The sequence below is a fragment of the Miniopterus natalensis genome, chromosome 13 (assembly GCF_054644295.1).
Source record: "Miniopterus natalensis isolate mMinNat1 chromosome 13, mMinNat1.hap1, whole genome shotgun sequence".
In the NCBI taxonomy this organism is placed as follows: domain Eukaryota; kingdom Metazoa; phylum Chordata; class Mammalia; order Chiroptera; family Miniopteridae; genus Miniopterus; species Miniopterus natalensis.
In genome coordinates this window covers 21,994,553-22,006,933 of record NC_142093.1, presented here as the reverse complement: position 1 = coordinate 22,006,933, position 12,381 = coordinate 21,994,553, and the positions used below count along the sequence as shown (strand labels likewise).

Below are 12,381 nucleotides of genomic sequence, written 5' to 3'. Positions count from 1 at the left end.
ATAACATGGTGGTAGATAAGACTGGGGACCCAGAAGACTTGGGTTTTATTTATGGCACCTGGAATAAGTCTCTTTTCTTTGCTTCAGTTTCACGAAATGGGGATAGTATTACCTATCTACCTACCTACCTTGTGGGAGTTGTGAAAATCATAATGAGATACTGTGTCTGAAAGTGTTTTCTAAACTAACCTCTGTTTTAACCATAAGTTACATAAAGCCAGTCCTCATTAACAAAAACACAGCAAATTTTTACTAACTACATTTAAATGCAAAGGTGCTTTACAGTGTTCACCACATGTTAATAAAATTACCTCTTGATAGATGAAGAAAGGCATAGAGAAATTAAATGACTTGCCCAAAGTTAATGGTTTAGCTAGAATCAAGATTTTCTAAGTTTAACCTCGTTCTTTTCACGGTACTATTTTAATAAATAGGAATTTCTTAAAATTTCTTAAAACCTTCATTTTTTAACATATTTATGATGTTACTTGGGAGATTTTCAGATCTTGTGGAAAAGTTATCATTTAAAAACAAAACACAAACTAATTTCTAACCCCTAAAATGTTAAAAGTTAAGCTCTGATTAATGTATATTCAATTTTATAGGCGGAAGCTTTGTTAAAACAAGGTTGTTTGTATATTTTACCTGTGTATGTTATTTAAAGTAGTTCAGAATATTGTAAAGAAACAGACTATTCAGTATGGAAAATGATGACCATTAGAGGTATAGTTGAGTTGAAGGTTGTGTATTAATGCTGGCTGCTATCTGAGTGTATTGATTTTGCCTTCCACTCTATAATATATAGATTTTCCATTCCGACAAGATGAAAACAGAAGCATTAACAGGAATCTGGACACAAAACGTGCATACATGAGAGCTGCCATTACTCGTTATCACACCACCCATTCCACTTCATTGTCAGCCTCTTGATTTTTCAGATTTGTTTGTTGCTAAGGAAACTAGATATTTTTTGTCAGCAGCTTTCAACTTGCTCAGATGTTTCTGGTTGCCTTTTTTAATGAATAAAAATGACAATATTCTATAAAATACTAATTTGAATAGTATAAAAATAAATTTTCAAGAGATTGTTTATTAAATTCGAAAAAAATTTGCAGGAACTTTAAGACTAGAGTTTCAGTTCACTCCCCTTTTGATTTTCAGGACTTTGGAAAGCAGTTAGTTCTATAATTGCTGGTATTCACTATAGGCAGCTTCTAGGTCTGCTCTTTTGGTTACCATATCACAAGGAAGGGCAGGTACCAGAGAAGAGTAAATAAATGGCTTATCTAGATGGAGTTTGTGGAGTAGTAGGAAACATTTTCCCACTTGTGTTTGCAGGCATGGAAAATTATTTTGGCTGAGCAAATTAAAGATTGCTGAAAGACATTTACACTAATTCCTTGAATGACTAAATAACAGGTCATTTTTGAAATGATTTTTAGATTTTTAAATGATCTATAAAAACCCTGAGAAACTTATGCTCCTTGTTCAAGAGATATAACAAGTGATCTAAAAGAATTCTCCTTATGTATGGGGGTTAAATTTTTACTCACATTTAAGAAAGGTGAGCAAATGTTACAATTTACTGTGACTTTTCCCATGAGGTTTTTTTTGTTTGTTTGTTTTTAAGTTAACCAGGTATCTTAATCACCTAAACTGTATTTTTTGTCTTTAGAATTTGCTTCCACTATGAGTTCATCTATAATTCAATCCATCTTGGATCATTCAGTAGCCAAATTATATGTATACTGAAAAGATTAAATCAATTGTTTATAGCATGGCACCATTTTAATACAGTGACAGGGAAAATATATTCAGGAGATGCTACTATGATTCCGTCTCATGCTAGTTAAGGCGTGCTTCTAGTACTAAGGCCAATCAGGCTTACGTTGTCAGCACTGAAACATGCAAGGATGTAAACTGTTAAATGACAAAATTAGTAGTAGAGCAAACAAATGCTCAGAAAAGTGAAAGATCAATATAAATCAATTACATAACCGAGGTAAAGACCTATTTTATTATGACTTCAGGTAGTCACTCTTGCATGAATGCACATTGGTCATAGTGGAAAATAGAATGAGAAAGTGTGAATGATTTAACATAACCTAACCCCACTCCCAGAAAAGAATTTCCCCCCTCATTTCTGTCTTTAAAGGACAGAGGTACCATAGGGTAGTTACAGTCTCTCCCTTCGTAGTGCCACACTGTCCATTAATATACAGCCTTGGTATGTGTACCAGACTGACTCTGAGTATGCTGGTAGATTAGTTATTGTCATTTATATGAAAGAATATCTATAAATTCATTGGTTGTATGTATTCATGAAAATTAAGTAAAAGTGTTTTAAATGGATAGTTTATATTGCAGATATATTACTGTATTATCTAATTAATTTATCTGAAAACATTGCCATTTAAAAAATAAAATTTCCAAAATTAAAAGGTATTGGTATAAGTAAAATCATAATTTAAGTTTTTGTTTTTGGTCTGAGATTTAATGATGACCATTTTCTTTTGCAGTGGAATCAAATACATTGCCTTTCTCATTTACTTCTTTAAGAGGCAGCCTAATTCTAGGCTTTAGGAGGTAAGATGATCACCTTATATAATTTTCTTTACCTGAATATGGTCTGATTTCTACTGTCTTTTTGACCTACTGTATGAGGAAAGACATCTTCTAATCTACTAGTTACCTGAAATAATCTTAATCTGTTTTATTCTTTCTACTAAGTAGTTGAATTGAGTTCATGCAGCCTTTTATATCATCATTTCCAAGAAATACACACAGATTTGGTAAAGGTCTTGTTTTAAAGAAGAAAGCACTGTTTGGAAATGCCAAGTTGGAGTTACAGATGAATTTATATGTATGTTTGATTTATACTTTGAATATTTAATTACAAGGTCACTTATTCTGTATACTACTACATTTCTCTGTGCTCAGGGAATGTTAATAACCTTTTCCTCCCACTTTTGTTATTTTGAAAACATTTAAACATAAAGAAAAACTGAAAGAATAGTAAAGGAAACATCTGCATCCTCTTTATATAGATTCACCATTTGTCGATAGTTTCCAAGATTTACTTGCTTTCTTATATACTCTTAAATACTTTCTTATATGCTCTTTCTCAATATTTGCTTGCTTTCTTATATACTCTTTCTCAATATTTACTTATATACTTTTTTTCCTTTAGTAAATATGTTTTTATTGATTTCAGAGAGAGGAAGGGAGAGAGAGAGAGAGAAGCATCAGTGATGAGAGAGAACCATCAATCAACTGCCTCCTGCACACCCCCTACCAGGGATCGAACCAGCAACCTGGGCCTGTTCCCTGACTGGGAATCACACCGTGGCCTCTTGGCTCATAGGTCAACACTCAACCACTGGGCCATGCCAGCCAAGCACTTTCTTATATACTCTTTAGATATAGATATATGTGAGGCAAAAATGGGTTTACAGTTGTTTGTATGGAAAATAATACAATATATTTACAAGAATAAACTCTGTTTTGCATACTCACAACCGTAAACCTACTTTTGCCAAAACTTGTTACATATGTACATTTTTTCTTCTTTTTTGCTGAACCACTTGAAGTTGCAGACATCATGATACTGATGATACCTGATCCTTCAGCTTTAATCTCTTAAGAATAAGGTCATCTGTATAATCACAATACCAGTATCACTTCTAAAAAAATTAATAATACTATATCACCTACTGTATGAAGAAATACAGATATTCTTCCAAATCTTCCAATCTACTAGTTACCCTGAAATAATCTTAATCTGTTCTGTCCCAGTTCTAAAAATTTGCTTTAGAGCTGTTTTACTTTTTTTTTGGTGCTGAAACCCAGCTGTTTTACGTTTTGATTGAGCATTCAATTAAGATCATGCAGTACACTTGATTTCTGTCTCTATAGTCTCTTAATTGAGAACAGTTCCCTTAACATTTTTGTCTTTTATGACACTGACTTTTTTTTTAAGAGTTCAGGCTACTTTATTGTAGAATGTCCCTCCCACATTTCTGTCTGAATTTTTTTCTCATGATCAGACTCTAACATTTTTAGCAAGAATCCTTCATAGGTGATAAGTATTTCTCATTGTATCAAGAAATATAATGCCAGGTGTAAAATATTGGTGCCATCAACTAAGTTTGATCATTTGGTTATGGTGGAGGTCCCTGTATGTCTCCCCTACAAAGGAACCTTACCCCTTTGTAATTAGTAAGAAGTCTGTGAGGTGGTACTTTGAGACAGTGTGTCTATCCTGTTTCCTAGCACCTTTTACTCAGTGGTTTTAGCAGACATTGGTAATCCTTGTTGAATCAATTGTTAACAGTGGGGTTGCAAAAGGATGAGTTTCTAATTTTGTCATTCTTTTTGCATTTTAATGACTTTTCATATTAACCCAGTAATTTTTAGTCTGTTAATTGGTTGGAGGACTAGAGTTTTCTGTAGATATCTCTGGAATCTCCCTTGTAGGCAGTAAGAGGCAGATTCTAGACATGGAATCTGAGAGGTAGGAAATAAAGTTTAAAAAATACATAATACATGATCAAGTGGACACACATGCTAGTAGAGCCAGATTTTTTTTTAAAAAGAACCTGTAATACATTATGAAGTGAAATATAGTAACATTTTCCTATAGTTACTCTTGAAAAAAGAATGGAAAAAGTTTTTTGTATGAATTTCCAGGTGGTGGGTATTTCCTTCTTTAATTTCACTAACTTTCTATTCTTTAGTCACTTTGAATGTCAGTTATATTTCATAAAACCTAGACTTCTTAAACGAAGTACATGGGCTATAAAGTTGATCCAGTATGGTGGAAAAAACAAAATTGCATATTCTGATATATACCCAAGTCAGTCATTAAGCTTTTAGTGGCTTAATTGATTAAAGCATGCAGAGCTGCCTGCCCCATTAGTAAATGTGTCTGGTTGCTGTGTTTTTTTCTGTTTCTACTGTTTCTACTTTGCTGTCACTCTTGACAGTTTGTAATATGTTTATCTTAAGTAACTTACACACACTTAAATATTTTGCTGTTCTAATTTATTGAGGGCTGGGAAATTAGGTAACTGGAGTCATGTTTGTTTGGTTTACTGCACTGTCTTCAGTGTGTAGATTAATACCTGGCATATGATCACGCTATTGAATTGATTATTGAGGCCTTATTTTAGGCATTGTTTTTAGGCCTCTGTTTTTTAGGCATTCTCTTTAATTCAGCAAGTATTTATTGTTGAGATTGGAGATTTTGGTTGGGATCAGATTATGAAATTATTTTATTTTATTTTTTAAATATATCTTTATTGATTTCAGAGAGAGGAAAGGAGATGGGGAGAGACAGATTTAGAAACATCAATGATGAGAGTCATTGATTGGCTGCAGCCCGCAACCCGGGCATGTGCTCTGACCAGTAATTGAACCCCGATTGCCTGGATCCTAGGCTGACGCTCAACTGCTGAGCCATGCCCGGCCAGGCAGATTATGAAATAATTTTAAATAACATAAAGAAAGTTGTCCTTTATTCTGAATAAAGTAGACTAGCTTGTGCAGTGTGGAGGCTTGGCTGAGGTAGAGATACATTTAGAATGTATTTTAATTTCAGACATTATATTTTTTATTTCCAGAAATTCAGTTGGGTTTTTTTAATATCTTCCATGTATCCTTAACAATGCTCATGCTTTTTTCTTCCTTCTCAACTATATGGAGATATGAATGATAAATATTTTGTTGTCCTTGTCTACTCATTCCATCATTTTGTCATTTTTGGGTATGTTTATTGATTCATTTTTTTTCTCATTATGTGTCTCATATTTCTGCTTCTTTGTAATTTCTGTTTGGGTCCCAGACATGGATTTTATGCTGTGGATCTGAATTTTTTTTGTATTTCTTTAAATATTTTTGAGCTTTGTTCTGAGACAGTCTCGAGTTAAGTTTCTTGGAACATTTTTTCTTTTTTTCCTTTTTTTCTTTATTGATTTCAGAGAAAGGAAAGGAGAGGGAGAGAGAGATAGAAACATCAATGATGAGAGAGTCATTGATCGAGCCCACAACCTGGGCATGTGCCCTGACCGGGAATCGAACCCTGATCGCCTGGATCCCAGGTTGACGCTCAACCGCTGAGCCACGCCCGGCCAGGCGGAACATTTTTTCTTAATGTTTGGTTTTTTTGCTGTGTTAGGCAGGACTGGAGCAGGCTTTAGTACAGGATTATTCCCATTAAATTAGTGGGTATCCTTCTGAGTACCCTAACTGCTAGCCCTCCTGTATTTGGAGGTTATTGGGAATGTATACTGTTCCAATTCCTGTGTAAGTTCTAGGAAATGTCTCTTTCAGAGCCTCTGAAAAGATCTCAGGTAATTCCTTGGCTTCAGATTGTTTTTCTCACTCACAGATGCTTTTTAGCAGTTGGCTAAGACTGAGGACAACTTTCTGAAGCTCTCCAGAACTCTCTTTGTTAAGCTCTCTCCTCTGGCACTCTGCCCTGTAAAAATAAATTTTAACTAGTCCTTTCCAGGAAAGTATTTTTTTTTTCTTAAAATTTTTATTGATTTTAGAGAGAGAGGAAGGGGGAGGGAGGGAGGGAGGGAGGGAGGGAGGGAGGGAGGGAGGGAGGGAGAAAGAAACATGGATGTGAGAGAGAAACATTGATCAGTTGCCTCCCACACGCGCTTGTCTACGGATTGAACCTTCAACCTGGGTATGTGCCCTGACTGGGAATCAAACCTGTCACCTTTCAATATACTGGACAATGCTCCAACCAAGTAAGCCACACCGGCCAGGGTTTATTTATTTATTTATTTTATTGATTTTAGAGAGAGAGAAAGGGCCGAAGGGAAGGGAAGAGAGAGAGAGGAAGGGATAAGAAGAAGGAGAGAGAGAAAGAAACATTAATTTGTTGTTTCACCCATTCATGCATTCATTGGTTGATTCCTGTATGTGCCTTGACCGGGGATTGAACCTGCAACCTTGGCCCATCGGGATGACACTCTAACCAACTGAACTACCTAGCCAGGGCCCAAGAAAGTATTTTAAATTTTTAGGTTCTAAAACTAGATTATGTTGATGAATTTTTCTTATTGTAGATACAGAAAAGCTTCAGGTTGTGATAACTTGGCATTATTCATAAAAATATGTACATAATTTGAAGCATTTGTGACTAGAGGTGATTTCTTTCTTTCCTTCCCACCCCCAAAACTACCAAAAATTCAAGACATAATCAGTGTCATTACAATCCATTATCTTGGAATTAATGTACCCTTCTATTTCATTTGATGCTGAATCAAATTTTAAGATCCCTTTGTCAGCACAGCACATTCAGTACACCTGTTGAGACAGTCACCTATTGCATGCTTCTCAGGGTCTTGTTGTACCTTTAGAATTGGCTGAGTGGGTAGGAGAAAACTGAGTATTTAATGGTATTCCCAATAGAATCCAAATTAACTACCTGCAACTCCTATAAGGATTAACAGATAAGAAATTGACTTAGTTACTCCTTACCAAAAATAATTATTCCTTGTTGTCAGAAATGTTAGAAATTACACAATATTAAATGAGATGTCATAGTCACTTGAGCGAATTCTAAGGGAAACTTGGGTATGCATATCAAAGTTAGAATGCAATTTTTGCAATACTTAGCTACCTTTAGCATAATCTGCCTCCTGGTAGTAGGTTCAGAGTCTGTGAGGCAGTAGTTCCTAGCATGTGTTCTGTAACTGTTTCGGGAAAGATTAATTTTTTATACTGTTCTACAATATTTTTGGAAAACCAACAGTTTTCTTTATATCTTTTTTTTTTAAATATATCTTTATTGAATTCAGAGAGAAGAAGGGAGGGAGAGAGATAGAAGCGTTAATGGTGAGAGAGTCATTGATTGGCTGCCTCCTGCACGACCCCTACCAGGGATGGAGCCCACAGCCCAGGCATGTGCCCTGACTGGGAGTCAAACAGTGATCTCCTGGATCCTAGGTCGATGCTCAGCCGCTGAGCCATGCCGACTGGGCTCTTCGTATCTTTTGAAAGTAGTACTTAAGAGGCAAGTTAGTATTTCTGTAAGTTGATAAGCTCAAGAAATGATCATTGATTACCAGTCAAGTGCAGTACCTTCCTAAAGTTTTCCAGTTTATAGATTAAATTTTCTAACATATGTAGGCAAAGTCACCTGTAGAAAGCTATTTAAACTCAATACTTTTTAGGTAAGGTAATTTTATTCAAGATTATTAGGAAATTTTTACTTTTAACTTTTTTTTAAAAAAAGACTATTTTTGAGATTTTATATATATGTATTTTTAAATATATCTTTATTGATTTCAGAGAGAGAGAGGGAGAGAGAGAGATAGAAACATCAATGATGAGAGAGTCATTGATCGAGCCTGCAACCCGGGCATGTGCCCTGACCGGGAATTGAACCCTGATCGCCTGGATCCTAGGTCGTCGCTCAACCACTGAGCCACGCCCAGCTGGGCGAGATTATATTTTAAAGGGTATTTAGATCTAACTGATAAAGTTAGTAAATTCTTATGTCAGATCCAGGGCAAGAAGATGTTTAGCATGAATAAGACTTTTATTTCCTCCGAACAGTAATACTAGCTGAACAAAATTCAAATGAGAAATACAGCAGTGTACTATATATATATTACTGAAAAGTACCACTAGAAATATTAAGTCACTTCTAAGAAACAATATGTTACTGAACCTAGTTCCCATCTTGGCCGGGAGTATAACATTTCAAAAAGAGAAATGCTTCAGAATTTCCATGGAGGCATTTAAGGCTTTGTAGTCTATAGAAAAAGAGTTCTGTGATCTAAGGAGGGATTTCTGACCCACTGGCAACAGTCTGAACTTGACAAGTGGGAGTCTATGCTGTTGAAGTGGTGCTGCTTTTCATGTATTGAAAAAAAAATCAAGTTTCTGTTGCTAGTCCTATTGAAGTCACCAAGTTAAATGCCAGATATTAAGGCGTGTTTTTTTAAGTCGGCCAGTGAGGTTCCTTAGTGACATTTTTGCAGGGGGAGAGGAAGTACTTCATGAATTTTGTGAGTGCTCAGAAAATATTAGTTCTTTAGCTTGTACCATGGATTGGGACTGTGAGATAAGTAATTGACGGATGAGTAGGAAACTCCTTGCCCCCTAGTTGTTCATAGTTGGAGACCAGAGAGTAAGAAAGCAACTGCATACTCGTCTTGATAAGCATGAATGTATAGAGAAGATACTCTCTCTTTCTGCCAGACAGTGGAGAGATGGTTCTGGGCAGGATGTGCAGAGAAGGCCCTGAGCTGACTGTTGAAGGATGAGTAAGAACTTGTCTACAGAGAAAGAAGGACATCCCAGGCAAGGTCATTAAGGCTGAGAAAACAATCATCTGGGGACCTGAAGGTAGATTCATAAATGGTAGCCCAGGAAACCATGAAATAATGGCAAGAAATAAAGCCAAAATGGTAGTTTGGGGCTCTTCATGAATGATCTTATTATAAGTTATTAGGTTTGGACCTTGAGTCATGGCTTTGAGCCATTGAAAGTTTACGTAATTAAGATAACTGACAGTGGAATTTGAAGGGTGGAAAAAAGGGTACAGGTAAGAGATTGGGGAACAGGACAACATGAAGAGATGAACAACAATTTGTAGGATCTTTTGAGGAGCCTGTGGGATTTAAGATGAAGATAGTCTGTGTGTGTGTGTGTGTGTGTGTGTGTGTGTGTGTACAGGTAAGAGATTGGGGAACAGGACAACATGAAGAGATGAACAACAATTTGTAGGCTCTTTTGAGGAGCCTGTGGGATTTAAGATGAAGATAGCCTCTGTGTGTGTGTGTGTGTGTGTGTGTGTGTGTGTGTGTGTGTACAGGTAAGAGATTGGGGAACAGGACAACATGAAGAGATGAACAACAATTTGTAGGCTCTTTTGAGGAGCCTGTGGGATTTAAGATGAAGATAGTCTCTGTGTGTGTGTGTGTGTGTGTACAGGTAAGAGATTGGGGAACAGGACAACATGAAGAGATGAACAACAATTTGTAGGCTCTTTTGAGGAGCCTGTGGGATTTAAGATGAAGATAGAGAGTTGAAACATCAATGATGAGAGAGTCACTGATCAGCCCCCTCCTGCACACCCCCGACTGGGGATAGAGCTCGAAACCCGGGCATGTGCCCTGACTGGGAATCGAACCTCGATCACCTGGATTCTAGGTCAATGCTCAACCGCTGAGCCACTCCCAGACGGGTGAAGATAGTCTTTGAGTCTGTTTTCTGCGGAACAAGGAATTTAAATACCTACATGCAGAATTGTCTTAAAAATGAAAAAAATAATGTACTTGGAACCTAGTACAGAGGATTACTTTTAAGGAGCAGCTAGGGAAAGAGAAAATCTGAAAGATATTGAGTAGCATCACTGGGAGACTGGCAGATAATATCAACAGCAACACAAATCTCAGAACGAACCAAAGGGGACCAAAAAGTATTGGGTGAGTTTTGAGTTGAGATTAGTGGTAACTTTAGCAAGAGTGCTTGAAATGTAGGTTTGTGTCCAGAAACCAGATTGCAGTGGATTAAGAGTAAACATGTGGTGAGGAAGTGATGAACTTTTTTTAAAAAAGCTTAGTATTAAAAGATTCTGTGTGCGTTATTTTTAGTTCCATTTATCATGAAGCTGCACATTCAAGGTAGTGTTTTTAGTCATTTTCAATTGTTTTAGATATATGTACAATTTTGAAATTTATCTCCATGCCTTCCCTAGGTACTTCATGCCAGGTCTGAGGGCAGTTTAATATCTTAGCAATATTTTTTATTGTACATTAAGTTAATATTTTGATCAAAGAGATGATTAAAATAGCTTTTCTTAAAAAGGAAGCCCAGCTTGAATTGGAATAGAAATTCTAAATTTAGACCATAGTTGGTGTGTATTTGTTTTATTTTCTAGAGCTTTCGAACACTCACAAAAGTAAAACTCCCAAGTCCCCATCACCTAGCTTCAGCAGTTAAAATTTTACAATCTTGTTTCATCTATTCCTTTTCCAACCCACCCTCCTTTTTTCCTGGACTGTTTAAATTATAGACCTCTTGTCATTCTATCTATAAGTACTTTAATATACATCTCAGAATTTATTTTAAATAAAAATAACCACTGTAGCATCACACCTGACAAAATTAACAGTAATTGAGAAGAATTCATCAAATTCCGAAAGTGATACATGATACAGAAAAGGTGACAGACTGCAGTTCTTGCCACTTAATTATTGTACTCTTTTGGGCATTGGCCTCTCACATCCTCAAAAACTGTTATTTCTACTCTCTCTCCCTGCCATTTCTTAAATGTGATCTACAGCTTAAGAGTTCTTGGAATTAAAGCTGTTCCTAACCTAACCGAAAAAGATGCCTACTTTTTTTTATCAGTATAGATTTTTTTATCTTCATATCTTGAGTTCTCACTCTTCTTCCAACTTACTATTTGGAAAAAAGAAAATCTTTTTTTTTTTTTTTTTGGATGTGGAAATGCCAGGTAGTCAGAGGAGGCTGCTTTGTAATTAGTGGGTGGGTGAGATGAAAACTCATAGTAATTGAGAGATTCTTTCCTGCTATAGGCTAGGGTTATGATTTTTAAATCAGTATAGCATTTCTTCTGTTAACTGATTTCTCAAATCAAGCAGTGTACTAAACACAGGGTTTCATAAACATTTTTTTCTACCTATAGATAAGATTCCTTTTTTTTTTCCCCAAAAACTTTATCTTAATGTGCTTCAGTGGGAGGGGTGATTTCATCATAAGAAAGAGGATCCTAGAGGGGCATGGAACGTATTTTTATTTTTTATTTTGAAGAAATTAAAGAACTACAGAAAGTTGCAAAGATAGGACACAAAGAGCCTATGTTCTCTCCACTCACTTTTCCCCAATGGTTACACCTTATGTAACTATAGTTATCAAAACCAGGAATTTTATATTGGTACAATGTGTGTATATAGTTCTCATATTTTATCACATGTAGATTCCTGTAACCATCACCACAGTGAAGATAGGAAACTTTCATTATCACAAATATCCCCCTGGCACTACCCCACTGTGGTCATACCACTCACTCCCCCCTCCCCAAACAGTAGCAAACCACTAATTTGTTCTCATTTTCTATAATTTTGTTATTTTGCAGTGGTTATGTACATGGACTAATAAAGTATGTTTTAAGATTTTGCTTTTTTCACTCAGCATTAATGCCCCTAAAATCCATCCAAGTTGTTGTGTGTTCATTCTGAATATGTTTTTAAAGTAAAAGTAAGTGCCCTGTTAACTCACTGGACTAAAATTTAGTCCACCCAAAACTGCCCAACCTCAGGTTTAAAAAGGCCTATAAATTTTGTGGGCATTTTAAATTGTAAATATATATAATTATGATAAATATATAAA

The 12,381-nt window shown here is 35.8% G+C and overlaps 1 protein-coding gene across 1 annotated transcript in view; it reads left to right on the top strand.

The window, feature by feature from the left end:
* Window positions 1–12,381, top strand: part of LRPPRC (leucine rich pentatricopeptide repeat containing) — an 87,839-nt gene that overhangs the window by 23,521 nt on the left and 51,937 nt on the right. The window contains exon 14 of the mRNA XM_087823526.1: window positions 2,520–2,586. Within this exon, the coding sequence (XP_087679652.1) occupies window positions 2,520–2,586 (67 nt within the window). The remainder of the gene's footprint in view (window positions 1–2,519; window positions 2,587–12,381) is intronic.